This window comes from Engystomops pustulosus, chromosome 9 (genome assembly GCF_040894005.1).
Source record: "Engystomops pustulosus chromosome 9, aEngPut4.maternal, whole genome shotgun sequence".
In the NCBI taxonomy this organism is placed as follows: domain Eukaryota; kingdom Metazoa; phylum Chordata; class Amphibia; order Anura; family Leptodactylidae; genus Engystomops; species Engystomops pustulosus.
The window spans coordinates 94518340-94536821 of record NC_092419.1 but is presented as its reverse complement, the minus strand read 5'-3'; the positions used below and the strand labels follow the sequence as shown (position 1 = coordinate 94536821).

At 43.8% G+C, this 18482-nt stretch overlaps 1 protein-coding gene across 11 annotated transcripts in view; it reads right to left on the bottom strand.

The window, feature by feature from the left end:
• Positions 1-233: 233 nt before the first annotated feature.
• The window catches only part of HUWE1 (HECT, UBA and WWE domain containing E3 ubiquitin protein ligase 1), a 59589-nt gene continuing 41340 nt past the window's right edge, over positions 234-18482 (bottom strand). For 5 of the 11 annotated variants that reach the window (XM_072123835.1, XM_072123834.1, XM_072123842.1 and 2 more), the window contains 29 exons: positions 18175-18403; positions 17912-18090; positions 17712-17801; positions 16803-16957; positions 16656-16701; positions 15758-16036; positions 15415-15664; positions 15091-15224; positions 13932-14149; positions 13552-13840; positions 12502-12604; positions 10944-11487; positions 9396-9915; positions 8200-8306; positions 7227-7383; positions 7012-7144; positions 6698-6930; positions 5508-5635; positions 5097-5178; positions 4861-5016; positions 4526-4771; positions 4240-4357; positions 3814-3954; positions 3432-3719; positions 3089-3194; positions 2614-2731; positions 2331-2512; positions 1999-2189; positions 234-888 (listed from right to left, as the gene is read on the bottom strand). In XM_072123835.1, the coding sequence (XP_071979936.1) occupies positions 786-888; positions 1999-2189; positions 2331-2512; positions 2614-2731; positions 3089-3194; positions 3432-3719; positions 3814-3954; positions 4240-4357; positions 4526-4771; positions 4861-5016; positions 5097-5178; positions 5508-5635; positions 6698-6930; positions 7012-7144; positions 7227-7383; positions 8200-8306; positions 9396-9915; positions 10944-11487; positions 12502-12604; positions 13552-13840; positions 13932-14149; positions 15091-15224; positions 15415-15664; positions 15758-16036; positions 16656-16701; positions 16803-16957; positions 17712-17801; positions 17912-18090; positions 18175-18403 (5525 nt within the window). In that variant the 3' untranslated portion in view covers positions 234-785. The remainder of the gene's footprint in view (positions 889-1998; positions 2190-2330; positions 2513-2613; positions 2732-3088; positions 3195-3431; positions 3720-3813; positions 3955-4239; positions 4358-4525; positions 4772-4860; positions 5017-5096; positions 5179-5507; positions 5636-6697; positions 6931-7011; positions 7145-7226; positions 7384-8199; positions 8307-9395; positions 9916-10943; positions 11488-12501; positions 12605-13551; positions 13841-13931; positions 14150-15090; positions 15225-15414; positions 15665-15757; positions 16037-16655; positions 16702-16802; positions 16958-17711; positions 17802-17911; positions 18091-18174; positions 18404-18482) is intronic. The other 6 variants (XM_072123837.1, XM_072123843.1, XM_072123844.1 and 3 more) reach the window with 3 other exon arrangements.

Sequence of the window (18482 nt, the reverse complement as noted above, 5' to 3'; positions counted from 1 at the left end):
GGGCCATGTGACATCTATCTATTTGCATACTGTACTGTCCCCACCGATATGTGGCGTTAGATCCCAGAATGCAATTCTCTATGGCTGGAGGAATATACACAGCATACATCACCCCCCTCGTAGGCTTCATCTGCTGCTTACAACTCTCTTCAGTTTTCAACTCTTTGCGGTTTTACTCGACTGCCACCAGGGGGCGTAAAATTTTAAAAAACAAAAAAACTGCATGGATGGGGTATTTTCCGTTCAGTGGTTTATTTACAGGTAAACACCTCAGTATTTTAATTGAAGCTGAAAAATAATAGCGTTGGAATAGTGGCCATCTCTGAACGAGTGCTCCAAGTCTTCTCCTCTTCCACTGGTTTCCTTTTCACATATTTATAGACCTCTCAGCCCATCTCTCCAGCTTCTCTACCCTGCATTCAGAGGTTTTTATTTAATTTTTTTTTTTTTCTTTTATTTCTTTTAGAAGAGCCAAACCAACTTAACTCTTCCTTAGGCAAAACTGAAGCAAAAAAAAAAAAAAAGAAAAAATATATTTATATACTATATCATTTCCCCCCTGCTCCTCTCCGTTCTCTACATTCCTCGGAGCAGTGTTTTCAAGTCTCAGCGCAGCCGCTTTCGCTGCTGGAAGGGAACCGGAGACGTGCGGCAGCTTTTAGAAGGCAAGTCCCTCTTGTCGGTGCCAGCAGGGTGAGCGAGATAGATGCATGGCTTGGGGTTTTTTTGCTTTTGCCCTCTCTTTTATGTCCAACAGTAGAAAACATTAGGTGGCGGGGTAAACCCTAAGCCAGGCCGAACCCCTCGGAGCACTCCTGAATCGCCAAAAGCAGCATGTGACGTAGCTTCTCGTAGCTCTCGTAGGCTGGAAGGTCCAATTGGTTAAAACTGGAGAGAGAGGGAACAAACGTGAGAGTAGTTTATCCACTGATATTATGTAGTCATCAACTTTTACAGTAGAAATTTATTCCATTATTCTCCACATACCTGTAAATCATCACCTTTAAGGACTGATATTGAATAGCAATAGGACCAGGTGGGACCACAATTAAAACAACTTTTATTTATGTGATCTACATTGTATACAAGGTTTAATATGCACAGAAATTCTGCCTCTCCAGGGGCCTTCTCAGCCAAATTTTAATGTACATCAATGTATATGGGAAAATCTTATGATGATTCAGAGGAGTCACACTACCTCATCAATGGTCTTATGGGCGTTTTGGTGTAGGGCAGTGGTGCCAAAGGTGGTACTCAGAGCCCTCTCAGTGGGCACTCTGGCTGTTGCCGCGTGGCAGAGTTCACCAGACAGGGATCCTGCTGAAGTCCCAGGACTTGCCAGGCTTTGCATTATTTTAGCGTGAAGTATCCCGGTCTACCTGAGACTGCAGGAAGAGAGTGGAGGTGTGGAAAGGGTCAGGTTATCATTGGAGCTCCTTCTATGCGACCCCTGAATCTCCCTGTGAATGGCTATCCAAATTTCCTTTCCTTCTGACAAAGATATTGGTGCCCTCCGGCCCATTGAAAGCTGTGGTATAGCACGGAGCAAGAAGACTGCAATAAGTTACTGCTTGAATTGCTAAAAAAATATGCAGGTTTTGGGATGCAGTTTGGGAACTCAACCTCTAAAAGGTTCACCATTACTGGTGTAGGGTATGGTGAGGGGAACATGCATTGTTCTGCCTCAGCATCCCCTTAATTGCTTCCACCCTTAAAAAGAGCAGTCCCAAGACTGTCCCTATTAAAGTGATGTGCCCCCTAACACCTCCCTTACAGGTTTCATCACTTCACGACTCGAAGGTGTTTTAGTAACTTCAGCACCCGATTCCCTCTAAGATGTGGCTCACAGGCCAGTAGTCCGTTCTACTCCATTGTGATGGAGGAGCACGAGGTGCCTTGTTTCCATCCTGGGCTCTTGTTTAATTGTGGTACCACCTCGTCCTATTGCCATTCTATATGTCGTATTGAAGCTATAATACAGGCGGTGCCGTGTCTTACCAAGTGTGGGCAGAAGGCAGCCTGTCCGTAGATCGATCATCTCGATGGATTTGGAATTTCTGAATGCCGTTCATTCCCTCCAGAGCTGCAAAGCCCTGCAAGGGAACCTTGGACGTTCCAGTGACAAACTGAAGGAACTTTGCTCTGTCCGCTTGGTCAAAGGAGCGCAACGCTCTCCAGAACCACTGAATCTGCAGAAAAACATGGCGGCAAGATAAGTCACCCATTACAGACAGACACCACCGTTATGGCATCTTATACAAGGTCTAACCCAATGCTTGGGCATTTACAGAGATTTTCTCTGGGGCGCGATGTCTACCTACAACCCTCACCTGTATAGAGTTAGACTGATACTTGTGATATTCCGTGTTAGATTTCAAGTCATCGATATCTATGGTAGGCAAGCCGGAAATTAGCAACTCCAGTTCCTGCTCAGTGAAGATGGAAATGAGACGCTTGGGGATAATTTCGTAAAATCCTTCAAGGAAAGCTGCCAACTGCTTTCGGATTGCACCTTAAAGACGAGTGATAAAAAAAAGGAGAGAACATAAGGAACATAACTCGGTGACTAGGAAGCCACAGAGACCGCACACAGTATCACCATCACATCAGTACCTGTCATCTTCATCTGGCACACAAGGTGAACATACTCTTTCTTGTTGTCTTCTGTAACCAGGATGTTTGCGCCGTTAGGTTTTAGGTCTCGGACTTCACAGACCCCAAATTCCTGAACCTAATGAACAGAAGACGACAATTCTGGACTATGTGGAGCAGAAAGGAACGCCAACAATAACACAAAGATTTACAAATATGGCAACATTTATCATTAATACAGAAGAGTAAAAGGAGACTAGAGAGCTTGTAGTACCAGGCACAGTCACAATTGTATGCATGGCATAGGGTATGTATAGACCATAAAAGGAGATTGCTAATGCAATCTCAGGCCAAGCATAGAAGACGTCCACCATAAAGTTCTAGAAACCCCTTTAAACTTCATCCATTGATAAAAGCCACCAGCAATGCTGAATGACAAAGTGTATACATAAATCACAAGCTCCCCTTAACAACATGACATCACATATTTACTCACCTCAGTGCTAAATGTTAGGTCATATCCCAGTGTGGAGACATCGTTCTCTAGCAAGTACACCAGCCCCTGGTAGAAGTGATAATCCTCGCTCTCCATATCCGTGTATCTGCAAGGCAGAACAGGCAACCATTGTGTTACATTCTTTCTATTATAGTTCACAGATGAAAGTGAATATGATGGTAGCAGAAGCAGACTACACAAGATCAGTTTGTGCTCCATGGTTACAGAGTACACAGTATCTGCATACTACATACTTTCAAGACCCTTGAATTATAATTTCTGTGAGATTTTTAAATGACAGTAAAAAAGATTTCTGAAAAGCTCTGGAAGTAGAAATTCCTACCTGACGGATTTGCCCAGGATGTGCTTGTAGAAGGACCGTGTGAAGTAGCACTCCAGGAGCCGGTTGTCATACACTGCTTTAGCCACTATCCGCCCGACAAACTTGAAGTAGCTGAGGTGGTTGGGGTTGCAGTGAGAAGAGGGGTTGATGGTGTAGGTGACCCGGTCTCCAGGTGAAGTGCGGAACAGAGCATACATAGGATTGAACATTTCCCTGGAGATGATCATGTACCATTCTCTGAGAAGCCCCCCTGCATCCTGGCCTTCCTCCCCTTCAAAAACTATATACCTACAGAGAAGAGAGGGAACAATAAATAACATCTCTCAACATCAGACAGCTGGAATTAGCATAATGCTAGAATCCACTAATATCTGCAGCTTACAATCTATTCTTCATTTCTTCTGGGGATTTCCGGTGCAGTTCCCGATAAGAGTCCTCAAACACGTGGTCTCGTCTCACATGTACGGCCATGTCTTCTTTTCGCAATCCTTCATCCAGCCGCTCCAGCTCTTGACGGAAGTACCTGCATTGCACCAAATAAATGCCATGTTTAGTGTCATGTGCAAACTCTGTAGGATCTTTACATAGATGAAGTGTCTTAATCATACAGGATTGTGCTATAAAGCAGCAGATTGGGTGTGGCTAAAGAGACCTGTACGTGCCAGATATAGCAGAGAAAACAAAGTATTATGTAATACACAACACATAATGCCAACTATATTAACATTAAAAAAATAATAATACTGACCAACAATATCACACACTTGAATATCAAGGGGTTAAAGGAAATTTTGGGGATCATACTTACTTGCGTTTAACATCAAAGTCCAAGACCCTAATGTAATCCACAAGAACAGCAAAGGGACCATCGGCCAGGTGAGTAGTAGACTGCCTGAGGATCTGATTTAACACAGTGCGATGTGTCTCTGCAGGGGAAAGATCACAAAATGTGTTATTTCTGTGAATAACATTACATAAAGACTTTTACTTTGCATCACTAAAAGACGCCTATTCCAAATACACAGGGGGTCATATAGTCTATGGCAGCATGACCCATTGACCAAACCATACCCAAAGCCTCACCGCACTCCTACCTGCAAATCGTAGGAACTTCTGGGTGTCAGGAGGCAGGCTAGATGAGATATGCATAGCTGAAGGCTCCCTTGAAAAGAAGGGATCTAAGGAAGAAGGTGTAGCGGGGGTGAGTGGTGCAGGTGATAACGGGGGAGGCTCATCTTTAATGTGAGCCAGTTGGCTTTCCCGTGTATCCCGCACAGGAGGCTTGCTCTCTCTCTCCGTTGCGTGGACCAAGAAGAACGCTTCTACAGCCGGCTGAAGGACTGCAGAGCAAAAAGAGGAGAGAGGAAAGTGAATATCCACAGGATAACAGCAATGTGAAGCTGAGACTTGCAGCCTCCTGGTTGTGTACCTAGCACTGCATGCTGATCATGAGACTCCTCCAGCTCCTTTAAGCATTCTCCCAACATGTCCCACAGTTCATCCAGGCTCAGCTGCTCGCTCAGCAGGGGAAGCTCCGGCAGACGCTCCTCCTCTTTCTTTTCAGCAGCTTGAGATCCTTCAGAGGCTACAAATAACCAGATTCACGATTTATACAAAGAAAACACCAAGTACAAGCTCTAAGTCACGCAACATCCGGACACTGACCGACAGACGGAGTATCTTGTGTGGCCGGGGATGGCTGGTCCACATCCATAGGAGATTCCTCCCTCCGAGCAGAACCTTCCGCCTGAACAACAGCAGAAACAGAGTTAGCGGAAAAGCGAGAGGAGGAACCACATGGAAACGTAAAGAGGCTGGTAATGATAAAGGACACACACAAAGCAGCGCAGGGAAGGAAGACGTCATGCAACCAATACAGAGACAATTGCTCGCCGATGTCTGCAAAAGCAATGGATCATGGGAAACATGCACAAGACAGACATACATATAAATGAGGCTCAGATAGAAGATGGACACATAGGAAGGGGTAAATGTCAATAAATTAAATAAAAAGAAGGGGGGGGGGGGGGACAAACTAAGGATGAATGTTCTGCCAGCGCCAGTCATCATGCTAACCGTTGCAGTTTGCAGCTGTCTCCGCGCCCTTTGACCCTCACGTACCATTTGTATAATGGCATCAGCCTCAGCCTCCAGCTGCTGCACAGCTGCCTGGATGCTGCTAGCCGAGGCCAGACTGGCAGCCCCTGCAAGAAGAAGAGTGCCATGAGAAAACATTCGTGCACTCCAGCAAAGACATCACTTCACATGGGGAATCTATCTAATATAGTTTGTGTGTCTGTCCCAGGATGCCCCTCAGCCAGCAACCTCACCCCACTATCTGCCATGACAAATTACACTCAAGACCAATTATAGAAGGCAGTGGTTCCATGGTATGACCGTGAATCCCACACATACGTGAATTTCCCAATGACTTGCAGCTCATGGAACATCAGTCTTAGGCTGCATGCACATATATGGGGGCCGTATATGCTGCCTATATAAGACCCCCACAGATGACAAATGCGCGCATAGCGCCCTATGGGAGCGGAACGGTGCCGCACAAGTTCCGTACCTCGTGAAAAGATACAACATTCGGCGCTGTGCGCAATGTTCCTCTATGAAGAGGGGCGGGGGAGAGCAGCACGGCACCGATGTGTGTCCGCCGTGCTACATTATGGCAGACACACGGCAGTGTGAATTCAGCCATAGGGACATCTGCCGCATTCACATGGCCGTACAGGGGATGTATGTACTGTAACAAGCTTGCAGCCATAGATATTTCCCCCATAAAAGGCAATGGCCGCACTTTCCCAGATACAAGATGTCCCATCTTTCCCCGTGTTATGGGCCGTACCTAATGCATTACAATGGAGAGGGGTCACCCCCCCTCCTCTCCATCCCGGCTGACATATGCCGCCTGGCCTTAGCCGCGCGGTATACTTCAGTGTAAATGCAGCCTAAATCCTAGTAAAGAAGCACATGTTCTCAAAAGGACAATATAGTGTGTGTGTGACCTTTAGCAAAATTTTCTGCATTAAAGTACAATGTGCTTATCTAACATTAGTTATTTTACTGGTTTTATGTTAACAACGCAATATACTAAATAAGTAATACTTAACCCAATCCCCTCCCATTACTAGGATCTGCTGGACAACCACCTATAACATAGATGGGTAATAATCCCTTTAAATAGGAGACTATAGAGGTCTCAGAATTTGAGGTTTGTGAAAGCATACACACTATAAGGATAAATCAATCGTTCCCACCTAGTCGGCTGGTTTGCTTGGCCTTTTTGTTGGCTCTTCTGGTGTCATCTCGGAGCTGGATGATAACCTGTAATACTCGCAGGAAAAACTTCTGTGTGGAGGTCTTAGATGTCAACATAGACATTGAAGGTAATTGAAGCTCTCTGCCCCCAAGGGGCCTCTTTTGTGAGGCCACGATGACCACATTTTCTGCAATATCAAACCTGGATCGCAGGGATGGAGTGGGGAGAGACCTGACAATTTAGATTGAATTATGCCCAGAATGCGAAATAGTAATTGGTTGTACAATATTGAGCACAGATCTTGAGACTTACCTGCTCTGCATCTTGCCCTTGGCCTTGGTATTATGCGGCTGCTCCTCAGGCATGCCATCGGGAGAGAGTGCCTCACATTGCATGCGCTTCTGCTGATCCAGGTTATACTCTCGCAGTTCTGCCAACAATGTGCCTAGGACATTTGCAGATGTAAAATTAAATGTCAGCAAAACTAAATATGACCAAATCGATCCCAGAGACTGATGATTCCCTACCTATTTGTTTACACAGGGTGTATCCTAGATGGTGGGCACCGCTCAGCAGCAGTTTTAAAACAGTGTCCCGTGTGCCAGGGTCACCTCTGGAGAGCTGAAGCAGCACATTGGCAGCGTCCTCTAATCCTTCTTCTGAACACGAGTGAGAGGTTAACACCTGGGAGGTAAAAAAGACAAAAAAAACCCTTAAATGAATTCCATTCCATTTTATAGCATTCCAGTTCAAAAGATTGTGAAAAAATTCAGGATGCTCAGTATATGATGACGCCATATCCATGAGGGAGAAAACCAAAATGTAGTTTGTTTCACTGAAAATACGAATGATGCGCAATGGACCACAGGGACTTCTATGGGGGCCCATCATGGACACCCAAGACCCTAAAGGAAATCTACCACAAGGATGAAAGATTGTATTTTGTTTTCCCTCGTTTTTGCAAAAAAAAAATAATGATTATGCATGATTTTTAAAGCTTTTTTTGGGCAAAAACAAGGCTATAAGAAACTAAAAGAAGAGCAGATCCGGTCAGAGGGGAGATACTCCATCTTGGGGGTAGCTGTATGGAAGGAGATGGTTCTTTAAATAATAGTGTAAGAACTATTGGAGAACTGTAGCAAAGCTCCTTCTTCCTAACAGCAGCTCTATACAAATGATGGAGCCCTCTGACCACCCTCCACACTCATTATAAGGGTCATTGCCAAACAGGTGAACACAGAGGGTCTTAGATGTCAGTGAGAAACTGATGACTTATACTGTGGATAGGACATCAATATCAAAATCAGACATTGAATCAGAAAGCCCCTGAGAATGGACTTGTGTTCTTCTTCACATGATCCAAACCTTTGGCATAAGAGCATGCATCTATGGAGGCCACCTCTAAAGCTCCAACTCTGGTGGACGCATCCACAATACATTTCCTTAGGTCAAATGTAGATTGAAAGGTTCCAGAACTCCAAGAATAAAAGCATAAATTACCTCCACAGAAAGCTGCAGCTGTTTTTCGGTGAGTCCTGAAGCTGCCATTTTGTCCGGTGCATTGGACTCGCTTGACTTTGCTGTAGACTTCGTACTTTTCATCACAGCTTCAAGAATTAAAAAATGCATTAGTCCCGCACATAACACGTACACATGTTAAACATGCATTATTCACCAGCCTTAAGTTCAGTGTTATTACAGGGGGTTCTGTCTGGATAGTTGGTCAATTTGTAGATCACAATGGAAAAACCGACCCACTATATACTGTGGATGTCACGTCCCATTTTGGTTCTGGCACATTGGCCTCATATGGAAAGCCCAATGTGCCGTATATCTCCAAACTACACATGTCACCAACCGTATTTTGGCAAAACGAAATACCACAATCACTGAATGATTTTTACATTAGAGCTAGTACGAGTTCACCCCTTTAACCCTCAGCTCCTTCACCAATCCGCCAGGGATCAAGTATATTGTGTCCTGACTGTACACATCACACAGTGCATCAATGACAAGGATAGGTCCATGTTTAATTGTTTACGGGTTACACAGCATCTTTGTGATCCAGTGATCATGTTACAACCTACGATGGAAGCACAACACTCAGCAGAAATCTAAACCCGATTAATTTCATCACTCGCTGTGATTTTAGCATGAGCAGCTTAAAGTCTGCCTGAACCCAAAACATATCTAAATATTACATCTAAAATGAAGGTCTGAAAATAGTCGTTCTAAAAAATTGTGCTGACCTTTAGACTATAAACTCTAGTCTAATTCTTGCTGTGCCCCGGAAACTATACATTACTAGCCCATAGGACCTGATCTCTTTAAAATATACAGACCAGGCATGTGGTAAAGTGTATGCAAAAAGCTCTTGAGCTCCCTCTACTGGCAATTTCGGCCAAGTTTGCAATCTATGCAGAAAGAATGATACATAATGTGATTAGGAAGTTACACTTCTGAGACTTCTATGCATCTCTTCTGCTGCCTTCTGCTTCAGCAATGACGTGGGAAGCGGCCATTACCCAGATTACTGTCTGCAGCACTCACATAGTATTGCTCGGCTAATTTCAAGGAAAATGCAGATGCAAAGAAAGAATCAATTGTTTTGATCCCGGTGTAATTGGTTTGGACAATTTAGCATTCAGATTTGAATGTCTGACATTAAAAGTCCTTGCAGGCAAACCAATACTTACTTGTCACAAGACTTGTGTTGGCAACTGTTGGCACAGTTACAGCGGGTACAGGAAGAGGTACTGGTGCTGTTGCAGGCGTTGGGGCAGGGGCAGGTGCAATTGCATTACTTGGATTAGCCATACTGTCTGGTAATTTATTATCAGGCAAGGCAATAGATATAAGAGAGAGGAGTCTGAGCAATTTCTCTGTAAGCAGCGAACTCCGTCGAATGACAGGATGAGATAACATATTCATGAGTTGTCCCAAAGGAGAGGCCTCCAGGCTACACTGCAAGCTTTCCGCTTCTCCTCCAGAACTTACAGGCACAGACTTTATAGACGTCTTCCCCTTGCGGCTCACATTCATATTGTCTAACTTCACTAACAAGTCCCAGAAGTCTGTGGAGATGTTACTTGCCCCACTGTTACCAGAGGGAGTAGGACAGGGGCTACAAGTCAATTTGATGCTCCTCTCTTTATTTTCACTGTTCTCTACATTGCACTCTTTGGTCCTCTGCTGTGTGAAATGGCTTGGGAACACCTGCAAAGGGAAAAAGAAAGATAAGAAGGTGGATTAGCAGCACACAACACACATATTTCTGACTGCTGTTCTTGAGAATTGCGGGGGGTCAGTCTCGCGATCAGTGGGGGGGCTCCCAGCAGTCAAATCCTTAAAAGAAAAATTCTGAAATTTTAATCCCCTAGTGAATAAAAGATCATTTGTAACCTCGTTATGTTGCTCAGTTTTATTGCTGTTTTAAGCTCCCATCACTATGATTATCAGTGTAAGATTCCAGGGTGTGGGCGGGGACTCTCTAACCAGACACTATGATTCCTCTTGTGCTGTGAGCTGACAATGTGCTTAGATTATCGGGGTTCAGGCTTTATCTATATTGTTATGAAGTTACTGAACATTGTACTAGTATCTGACACATAGAAATAGAGAGATCAGAGATAAGAGGAGATCCATGAGATGGATATAACACAATGGTACTCTCATCTCGGCTAACTCACCTAATCAATAAAACACACAGTGAGCTCTGGTATATGCCTCCTTTCCCTGCTATAAAGACCATTTCTGCCTGTAGCTTATAGAGTAAGTCTCTGCAAGCTGCATGTCCACAGGGAGTGCCTGTGTCTGAGCTGGTCTTGTAATGCAGTAGACAGAGAGTAGTGCTGTGGGCAGACAAGAAAAGCTATTCTTAAACCGAATCAGACCATAGTCAGAAGATTTACAGTTGGATGCAGGTGCAACCAAAATTGTAAACACCAGGACTGATAGGTACAGGTTGGAATTATATCTGTAAAATGCTGTATTGTGTTAACATTGAATTAGAATGTTATTTTGTTATCCTGGGTACATTTAAGAATCTTGTGTTTGTGTGAATATCCCTTTAAATGACCAGATTACTATTGCCCTACCCTGTGATCATTTCTAATATTTTCCCTTTCAATTCCTTTGATGACCAGTGGTGGTCATAACAGCGGATGCCCCAAGCCAATCATCCATAAACTTTACTTGTATATAAGCCGTACAGAAAGATAAAGTTATTACAAAGAAGTCCATACCTTGGCTAACTGAATAAGAGTGTCCAACACATGCCTGCACACCACAGGGGCAGCTTGTGGGTGAATGTGAACAGTAGAGCCGCAGGCTGCATGCTTTTCCGTGTGCTTGCGCCCTAAAGACCTCTGGATTTGGAATATGTTTGTTCGGCATCCAAGAGCGGCGTCCATGGAGACAGAGAGCCAGGACAACTGGTTAGAGTTTTTGGATTCCATTTTGTGCAGAAGCTCCAAGGGGCGACCGTCATGGGCAGAAGAACAAGCCTTGGCCGATGCCCTTTTATCACTTCCTCCAAGAGAAGTCTTGGGGCTCTCTATACAGAGTTCGCTCTCACTGCTTCGCTGCAAGATGGATAAAAGGCTTTTGATGACCCAATTGCGGGTCTGCGCATGGTAACAGAGGTTTCGCAAGACCCTGTGCAGACGGCTGGTGTTTAGTTTCGGCTCATCGACAAAAAGCAGAACGAGCAAACAGGAGAGGGCTTCGTGATCCAACAACAATCGTCCCCGAAGACGCAGCAAGCTGTCCACATTGCTGCCTGCAGGCCTGATGAGATGCAAGGAACAATCAAAGATCTGCATTGAAGTTGTGTAAAGCAAAGTCAGAATAACTTCCTTATTTAAAAATATCAGGGTACAGTTGCAAGGTCCACTAACCGGATGACTGTAGTAGACTGGTCATCACCGCTACAGAATGAACAGAACTGGCCCAATAATGAACCCAGTGCTCTCCTTTATATGTTCAAGCTCCTTCAATCATCTGTTTAGTGGGGGTAAGTTATATCCAACTACAGGGCAACAACCCTACCACAAACATCTTCATTCATATGTTATAGTAATTTTTTTAATATTTATTAAAGGGAACCTGTCACCAGGGACCTCATTTTCACTAAAGATAGGTTGCAAAAGCCCATCACAGCTGCATTGCAAATAGGTCTTTATGCATTCTCTAAGCATTTGCATTACAATAGAATTGTGTGTTATAATTTACCTTGCGCCCTGACAGAATCCTCTGTGTAGCCCAAGGGGTTGGGCTTTGGTTTGGATGTATTTAAAAAAAAACAACATGTGAATTGTCTGAGCTGCAGACTCCTCAGCCCCCACCTTTGTGCTCCTGTACAGCTCTTCCCTCCCCCACTGATGTCAGCTCACCAGGCTGTGACCTCTGAAGGAGCAGGAGGGAGGAGCTGCACAGGAGCACAAAGGTGGAGACCTAGACCAGAGAAGTCTGCAGCACAGACAGGTCACATGTTTTATGAAATGCATCCAAACCAAAGCCCAACCCCAAGGACTACACAGAAGATTCTGTCAGGGTGCAAGGCAAGTTATAACACACAATTATATTGTAATGCAAATGCTTACAGAAAGCAGAAAGGCAGATTTGCAATGCAGCTGTAATGGGCTTCTGTAACCTGTGAAAATGAGGTCCCTAGTGAAATGTTCCCTTTAGAAATTTAAAGGCCACTTCAGCAGTAGTTCTTAAGTGTATGGTATGATCAATTGCAACAAAAAGCAGTTACTTTGCAGAATATTTTTAGGGGGATATAGATATCCACCATACCTGGTGTGGGTGCTGCTGCTTCCCATCTGGAAAGTGCTTCCTCTCTGCACTGCCAGGCGTGTGTACTGTACTCCTCTGTTACCACTCAGGCGGCTTGTAAATGCTGAGGAGGACAGGATAAGTTAGCGCAATCCATAAAAATGCAAATGTTTTTCCAAAGAAACTCAATGTGCTAAGACCCAATATCAAACTCTAGAAACTCCATTTCTGAAAGGACCCTTACTCTGCAAGACAAGGCAGGCTCCAGAACCAGAATAAATGGAGAGGTGTTCAAGTCTCCCACCATTTAGCCTCCAACTAAGCGAGGCAATCACCACATGCCCTGGATTGAAACAGATTTTGTGCAAATGTGCCATCTACACCAACACTGTAGTTTTGCAATACATTACGGGAACCGACAAAACCAGTAGGGTTATATAGTGTTCCCTAGGGGGCCTGAGGAAAAAAAAAAATTTTTTTTGCTCAAAATCTTTTCAAGTTCAAATCACCTCTTTCTCAAGAACAGATTTAAAAAAAAAAAAAAACATTTTAGGTATTGCCACGTCTCAAAAGTCCAAATATAGCAAAATATTAAAAATGGTTATTCTCAGCAGTGAACCCTGTAATGGAAATTAGCACCCAAATATTAGGTAAATATTTTTAATATCTATAAAAAAAACTCTTTAAAAAACAAAAATATATACACATTTGTTATCCATCTGATCGTACCAACCCAGAGAATAAAAGGGAGCTGTCATTCAGGGCAAAGTGAAAGCTGTAAAAACAGAGCCAACAAGAAAATGGTGCAGCTTCCCAGCACACGGCATGGGATAATAAAGACCATTACTTGGAAGTACAATTTTTGAGGCAGAAAACAAGCTCTAAATGAGCCGCTGTATATGGGGGGGGGGGGGATTTTTGCATTTGCAAAAAAATTACATAAAAAAAAAAAAATTAGACTTTTAGGAGGGGAGAAAATATGGAAACAAAAAAATTAAAAATAAATAAAAAATGGGCATCTTCAGGGTTAAATGAGGACAAGTACATAAGTAAGCTTTTAAGAATATTAACCTGGGCTTCTGAGGATGGCAGAGAGAGCGGATGTGCTGCTGTGCCCAAACAGTCTCTCATGCATGAGCTGCCTCTGCCGTGCCTCCTGTTCCCTCCGCAGAGCCTGAGCTTCAGCCGCAATGTCCGGGGGCATCACAGCCAGAACACTGTCCTCCATGTCTTCCAGGACACTGCGGCGCAGATCAGAGGGCAGAGTTTGGATGAAAGTTACTGGATCCATCGGGGTATCAGACGTTGTGTTCTGCGCCAGTTCTCTTCTCTGTTGTTCTGCTCTCTGCTGAGCTAAAACCTTTCCACAAGAAAAGGATTAAAGTTAGAAAATAAAGTAGTAAAATAAAAGGTAGCATTAAGCATCTTTATATATAAATATATACACACACCTCTTCCTGTATTGCAGGTGGTAAAGCAGCCAGAAATTCTGGGCTGACTTCAGTGACTCCAGCACTACCTACAACAGGTGGAGGTATGACTGGGGCAGCAGTAGGTGGTGCCCGCGCTGGAGGTCTGATGCCAAGCTGGTTTTGTAGCACCTCTCTACGGATATCTTCTGGAAGAGCAGCAAGAAAAGATGGATCCACTCCCTCAGGTAAGTTAATACCTTTAAAAAAAAAAAAAAAGCATGTAAAAATGTGGGCAAAATTAAATACTTAAAGCAATTTATTACAATAAGGATTGTCGAGTCAAGGTCAGCAATCAAATCTGTGTGACCAAATCCAATTTTAGCATGTGATGATTTAGACAAAGATTTTGGAGCTCAGTTCAATCTTTAAAGGACACCTGTCTTCAGGTCTGTGTCACTTGTCCTGTCACTACTACCTGTTGAAGCAGCTCACAAGGATCCATCCCAGCCGTTAACTAGTCAATTCATACACTAATCATTCTAAAATCAAATGAGGCTGGTCACATGGTCAGAGGCAGTGATGTCACCCCTGTTACCCCTCCCCTTCGCCCTGCTCATGTCTGTGTGTAATGTATAGTAAAGCATTGCTAGTGTCTGTGCTTTATCTGCTGACATGCTGCATCCTCCTAAGGCACAGACATGAGCTACACAAGTACCTGACATGTTCTGCTATAACATGGCTGCCTGGAGCTGTTGTATCTATCCTATACACACACACACAGCCTGCAGGGGGTGCCAGCACCAGGAAGCACATGGAGGAGCCATTACATCATTATACAGGCTGTCAGTCATGCACTGGGGGTGTGGCTGTACCTCCAACTTATGAATAACCCGGACAGCTTGAATATGATAATGACTCATTGGACATCTCAAAGGTCATTTGCATACAGCTTTAGGACCTCATTGCTTAAGTATACAAGTATGTAGAAGGACAATGAAGGGATAGAGGCAATGCTCTGTAATGGCAGTTTATGAAAATACATAATTACTAATAGAAATTTGTATAAGGACAGCAAAAGAAAATTGACCTCCTGTGAATATATGAGATTTTCTTGTATACAATTGAATGGTATTGTATTAGCCAGTGGATTCTCTACATAAAAATACAGACCGTGTGCTAAGAAATTGCCATCTCTCACCTGCTAATGGATCTTCCTCTTCACTACTTGTGGATGGTAAAGGTTCTTCCAGAATGCCACTAGCATCTGTGGCTAACAAGGCTACACTGGGGTCTCTGGTGGAAGGCATATCAGTCGGGGATGCAGCTAGAGAACTAATGCAAGATATATGCATGAATAATTCAGAAAATATAACTACAGAAAAAGCAGACGGGTAATAAAGACACCAATTATAAGTGCTCTGTGCATGAGCTATGTTGCACAAGTGACATAGGAATAGACCACTCTCTCCTATACAATGTAAAAGTAAAAAGCAAATACACCTGTTCATGTGTATGCCCCTACCTGTCATCACCGAGCTGAGACACCACTTGACCCTCATTAGCAATTGGAGGTTCTACAGGCTGCTGGCCAATTGCAATACTGGTGGTGACCACTAGAGGTTGCTCGGAAGGGACAATCCCAGATGGCTCTCCAACTCCTTCCTCCAGCGGCCCGGACGCAAGGCTGCTGGTATCCATGGGCGAGCCCTCCAGCTGACTACTCACTGCAGTAAGCGCATCAGAATCTTCTGCTCGCTCAGGAGACAGAGAAGCTGTAAAATAAATTGTGAAATAGACGTCATTGATGGTCACAGCCTAACAAATGTCAGCCTATATAACCAGTGCTGTATAGTACATATACTAACTGATGGTGGGTGCTGGAGAAAGCTCCATTTGGGTAGCATCCCCCTCAGCGTTGGGTCTCCCTGGTCCAGACTCCTCTTGATCAGCCGGCAGGAGTAACTGGCCGGTGTCTTCCGTACCAGGCTCTGTGTGTAAGCCCTGAGGAAGTTCGGCCAAAGAGGCCTCAGGAGGATGAGCACGTAAAGTAGGATCCAGCGGGACCAGTTCTAGGCTTGTGGGTGTTCCTTCAGCAGAAGAAGGGGCAGTGGGGAAGTTCTCAGGGCGACCACTGCCATCTTGATCTTTAGATGTAATAAGCAACCAGGGAAATAAGTATTAGATGTACACAAACAATTATAAATGTAGATTATGATGTATAGTGTATAAATATAGTGTATAAATAAGTTATTTCATACTTTTTAATCTAGTTTTTAACATACAATAGCAGATTATGACAAGGAATACTGATTGCCACTTCTAAAACTACAATGAAACAGCTGGACTCATGTGCAAAATGCCTCACCACTGGGAAGGCAGTAGGCTGTATAGTTATCTCCAAAATAGGGGCAAAAATCACTGCCCCTTACAACAATACAACTTACTACCTCACCCTGAAGAGGGCAACTTACCCAAGAAGATCAATGTATCAGCACAATTCTTCTACGCACCAAAACTGCTGCTACACACAGAAGGTGAAAGCTTAAGACATTCAAACCAACATCCAGAATATGGAGCCTCAGTCCAGACATGCTGCCGTCGAAAGATGCCGCAGGAAAGACAGTAAACTGTATAGTTATCTCCCAGATCGGGTGTGACCCCAAAACTATACAATCTACTACCTCATCCTGAAGCACCAAACAATCTTTACCATTTGTGCCTGTGAAAAGGAAGTTATGAGAGGAGCAAAAATAGAGCAAATACCTGCAAGGCTCAGCTCGAATGAGGCGTTTCTCTTGGCGTTTACAGCCTAGGGTTAAAAAAAAAAATAAATTTATATGCATTAACAAAATCCTATCAAGTATCCAATAACACCTTTATATAGACCAGTAGAAAAAGCAAAACAAAGACCTGAGGATTTTGATCCTTCGATTCCTTGTCTTCCTTTGCCTTCTCTGCCATCTTCGCCTCCTCTTCTGCCAGCTGTTTTCTCCTCTTCTCTCGCCTCTCCTCCAGCTCCTCATCCCGCAAAGCTTCAAGGTGGTTAATTATGGGAACTTTAACCACTACACAAGGAAAATAACACAGAAAATAGAGTGTCTTAATATTTGTTTTTTTCAGGTAGCTCAAAAATATAAAGGGGTTGTCCAGAGTTTGGAAACATGGCTGCCTTCTTCCAAAAACGGCTCCTCTCCTGACCATGGGTAGGTGTGGTATTGCAACTAAGCACCATTCATCTTTATACAACAGAATTACAATGCTGGCACAAACCATGGACAGGTGAGGCGCTATTTTTTTTGGAAGAAACCGTTTTTAGTTTTTGTTTTTTTACTTCAGGACAACCCCTTTAAAATTGGCCATACCAAAATCAGACTTCCCCCAACTTTTCAATCTGTCAAATCCACCTGTTCATGATTACGTAAAACAAATAACTGCACAATCTCTGCTCCTTCATATCACTATCTCCCCTTCCATATAGATTGTGAGCTCTCACAGACCAGATTCTCCTTCTGTTTCCTGACCACTATAGTTTTGCATTTGAACTTGCATTTGTTCTCGTCTTTCGGTAACGTATGTGAACCCCTTACTGATTGTATAGCACGATGGAATTATTGGTGCTCTATAAATAAATAATAATACACCTCTCTTCACTGTGCATGCACTGGGAGCCAACAAGAAATAGTCTGGGACTCACCTTCAGCATCTCCTACTGACCAAGATAACTAGATTACTAAAGCTCCATAAAGCTGATTTAAGGACCCCAAACCTGGTTACAAGCAACATTTAAATGGAATAAATAATACCATAGAAGAATCTTACCTGATACACAATCGTGCATGCTCTCAGCATCTAACACCTTGCATTCTTCTGTCCAGCGAGTCAAAGCAGTAGGTATACTGGAGAGAGTGCCTTAAAACACCACAAAAGAAACACGTCTAATACACAGTACAAGTTCATGACCGCCACCTCCACCTAAAATACAAAGTTGTACCTTTGAGCACAACCAAAAAGTCACTCACCAGCCTGACTAGTAGCAGTGCTCTGATCATGGAAAAAGTCATCTAACAGTTCATCATCAGAGCGAGCTATAATGTGCACATCATCATTGCCAACAAGGAGGCGTGCACGGCCACGGCTTTGAAGGGGAAGACTGCTGCTTAGTTGTAAAATGTCTGCAGCAGCTGATGGACCAAGCAACCTAGGAGATTAGGAAATGGTAGAATTACACAGATTCCAATTCTAATAACTGCAGACCGCCTTATATCCTCCTCGAACAACTTACCTCTGTAATATTAAGGGCGGGTTAGGTTGCCTGTTTCCAGGATAATGAACATGGATGGTGTGGCCAGCATTTGCAGTGATCTGCCGAAGAGTACGCTGACTTCTGCCAATGCCCTGTGCCAGACGTGTTGTGGAAGTGCCGCTGCCTAATGTTAGAGACCCATGATCTGCATGACGCACCATTAAAGGATGAGTGGCAGGGATATTCCCAGGGGAAGGAGGAATGTCAGCTGTAAACAGTACAGACAGTTACAATGTATACGGAGCACAATATATAGAAAGAAACAACGACAAAGGAGAGAGGTGGGC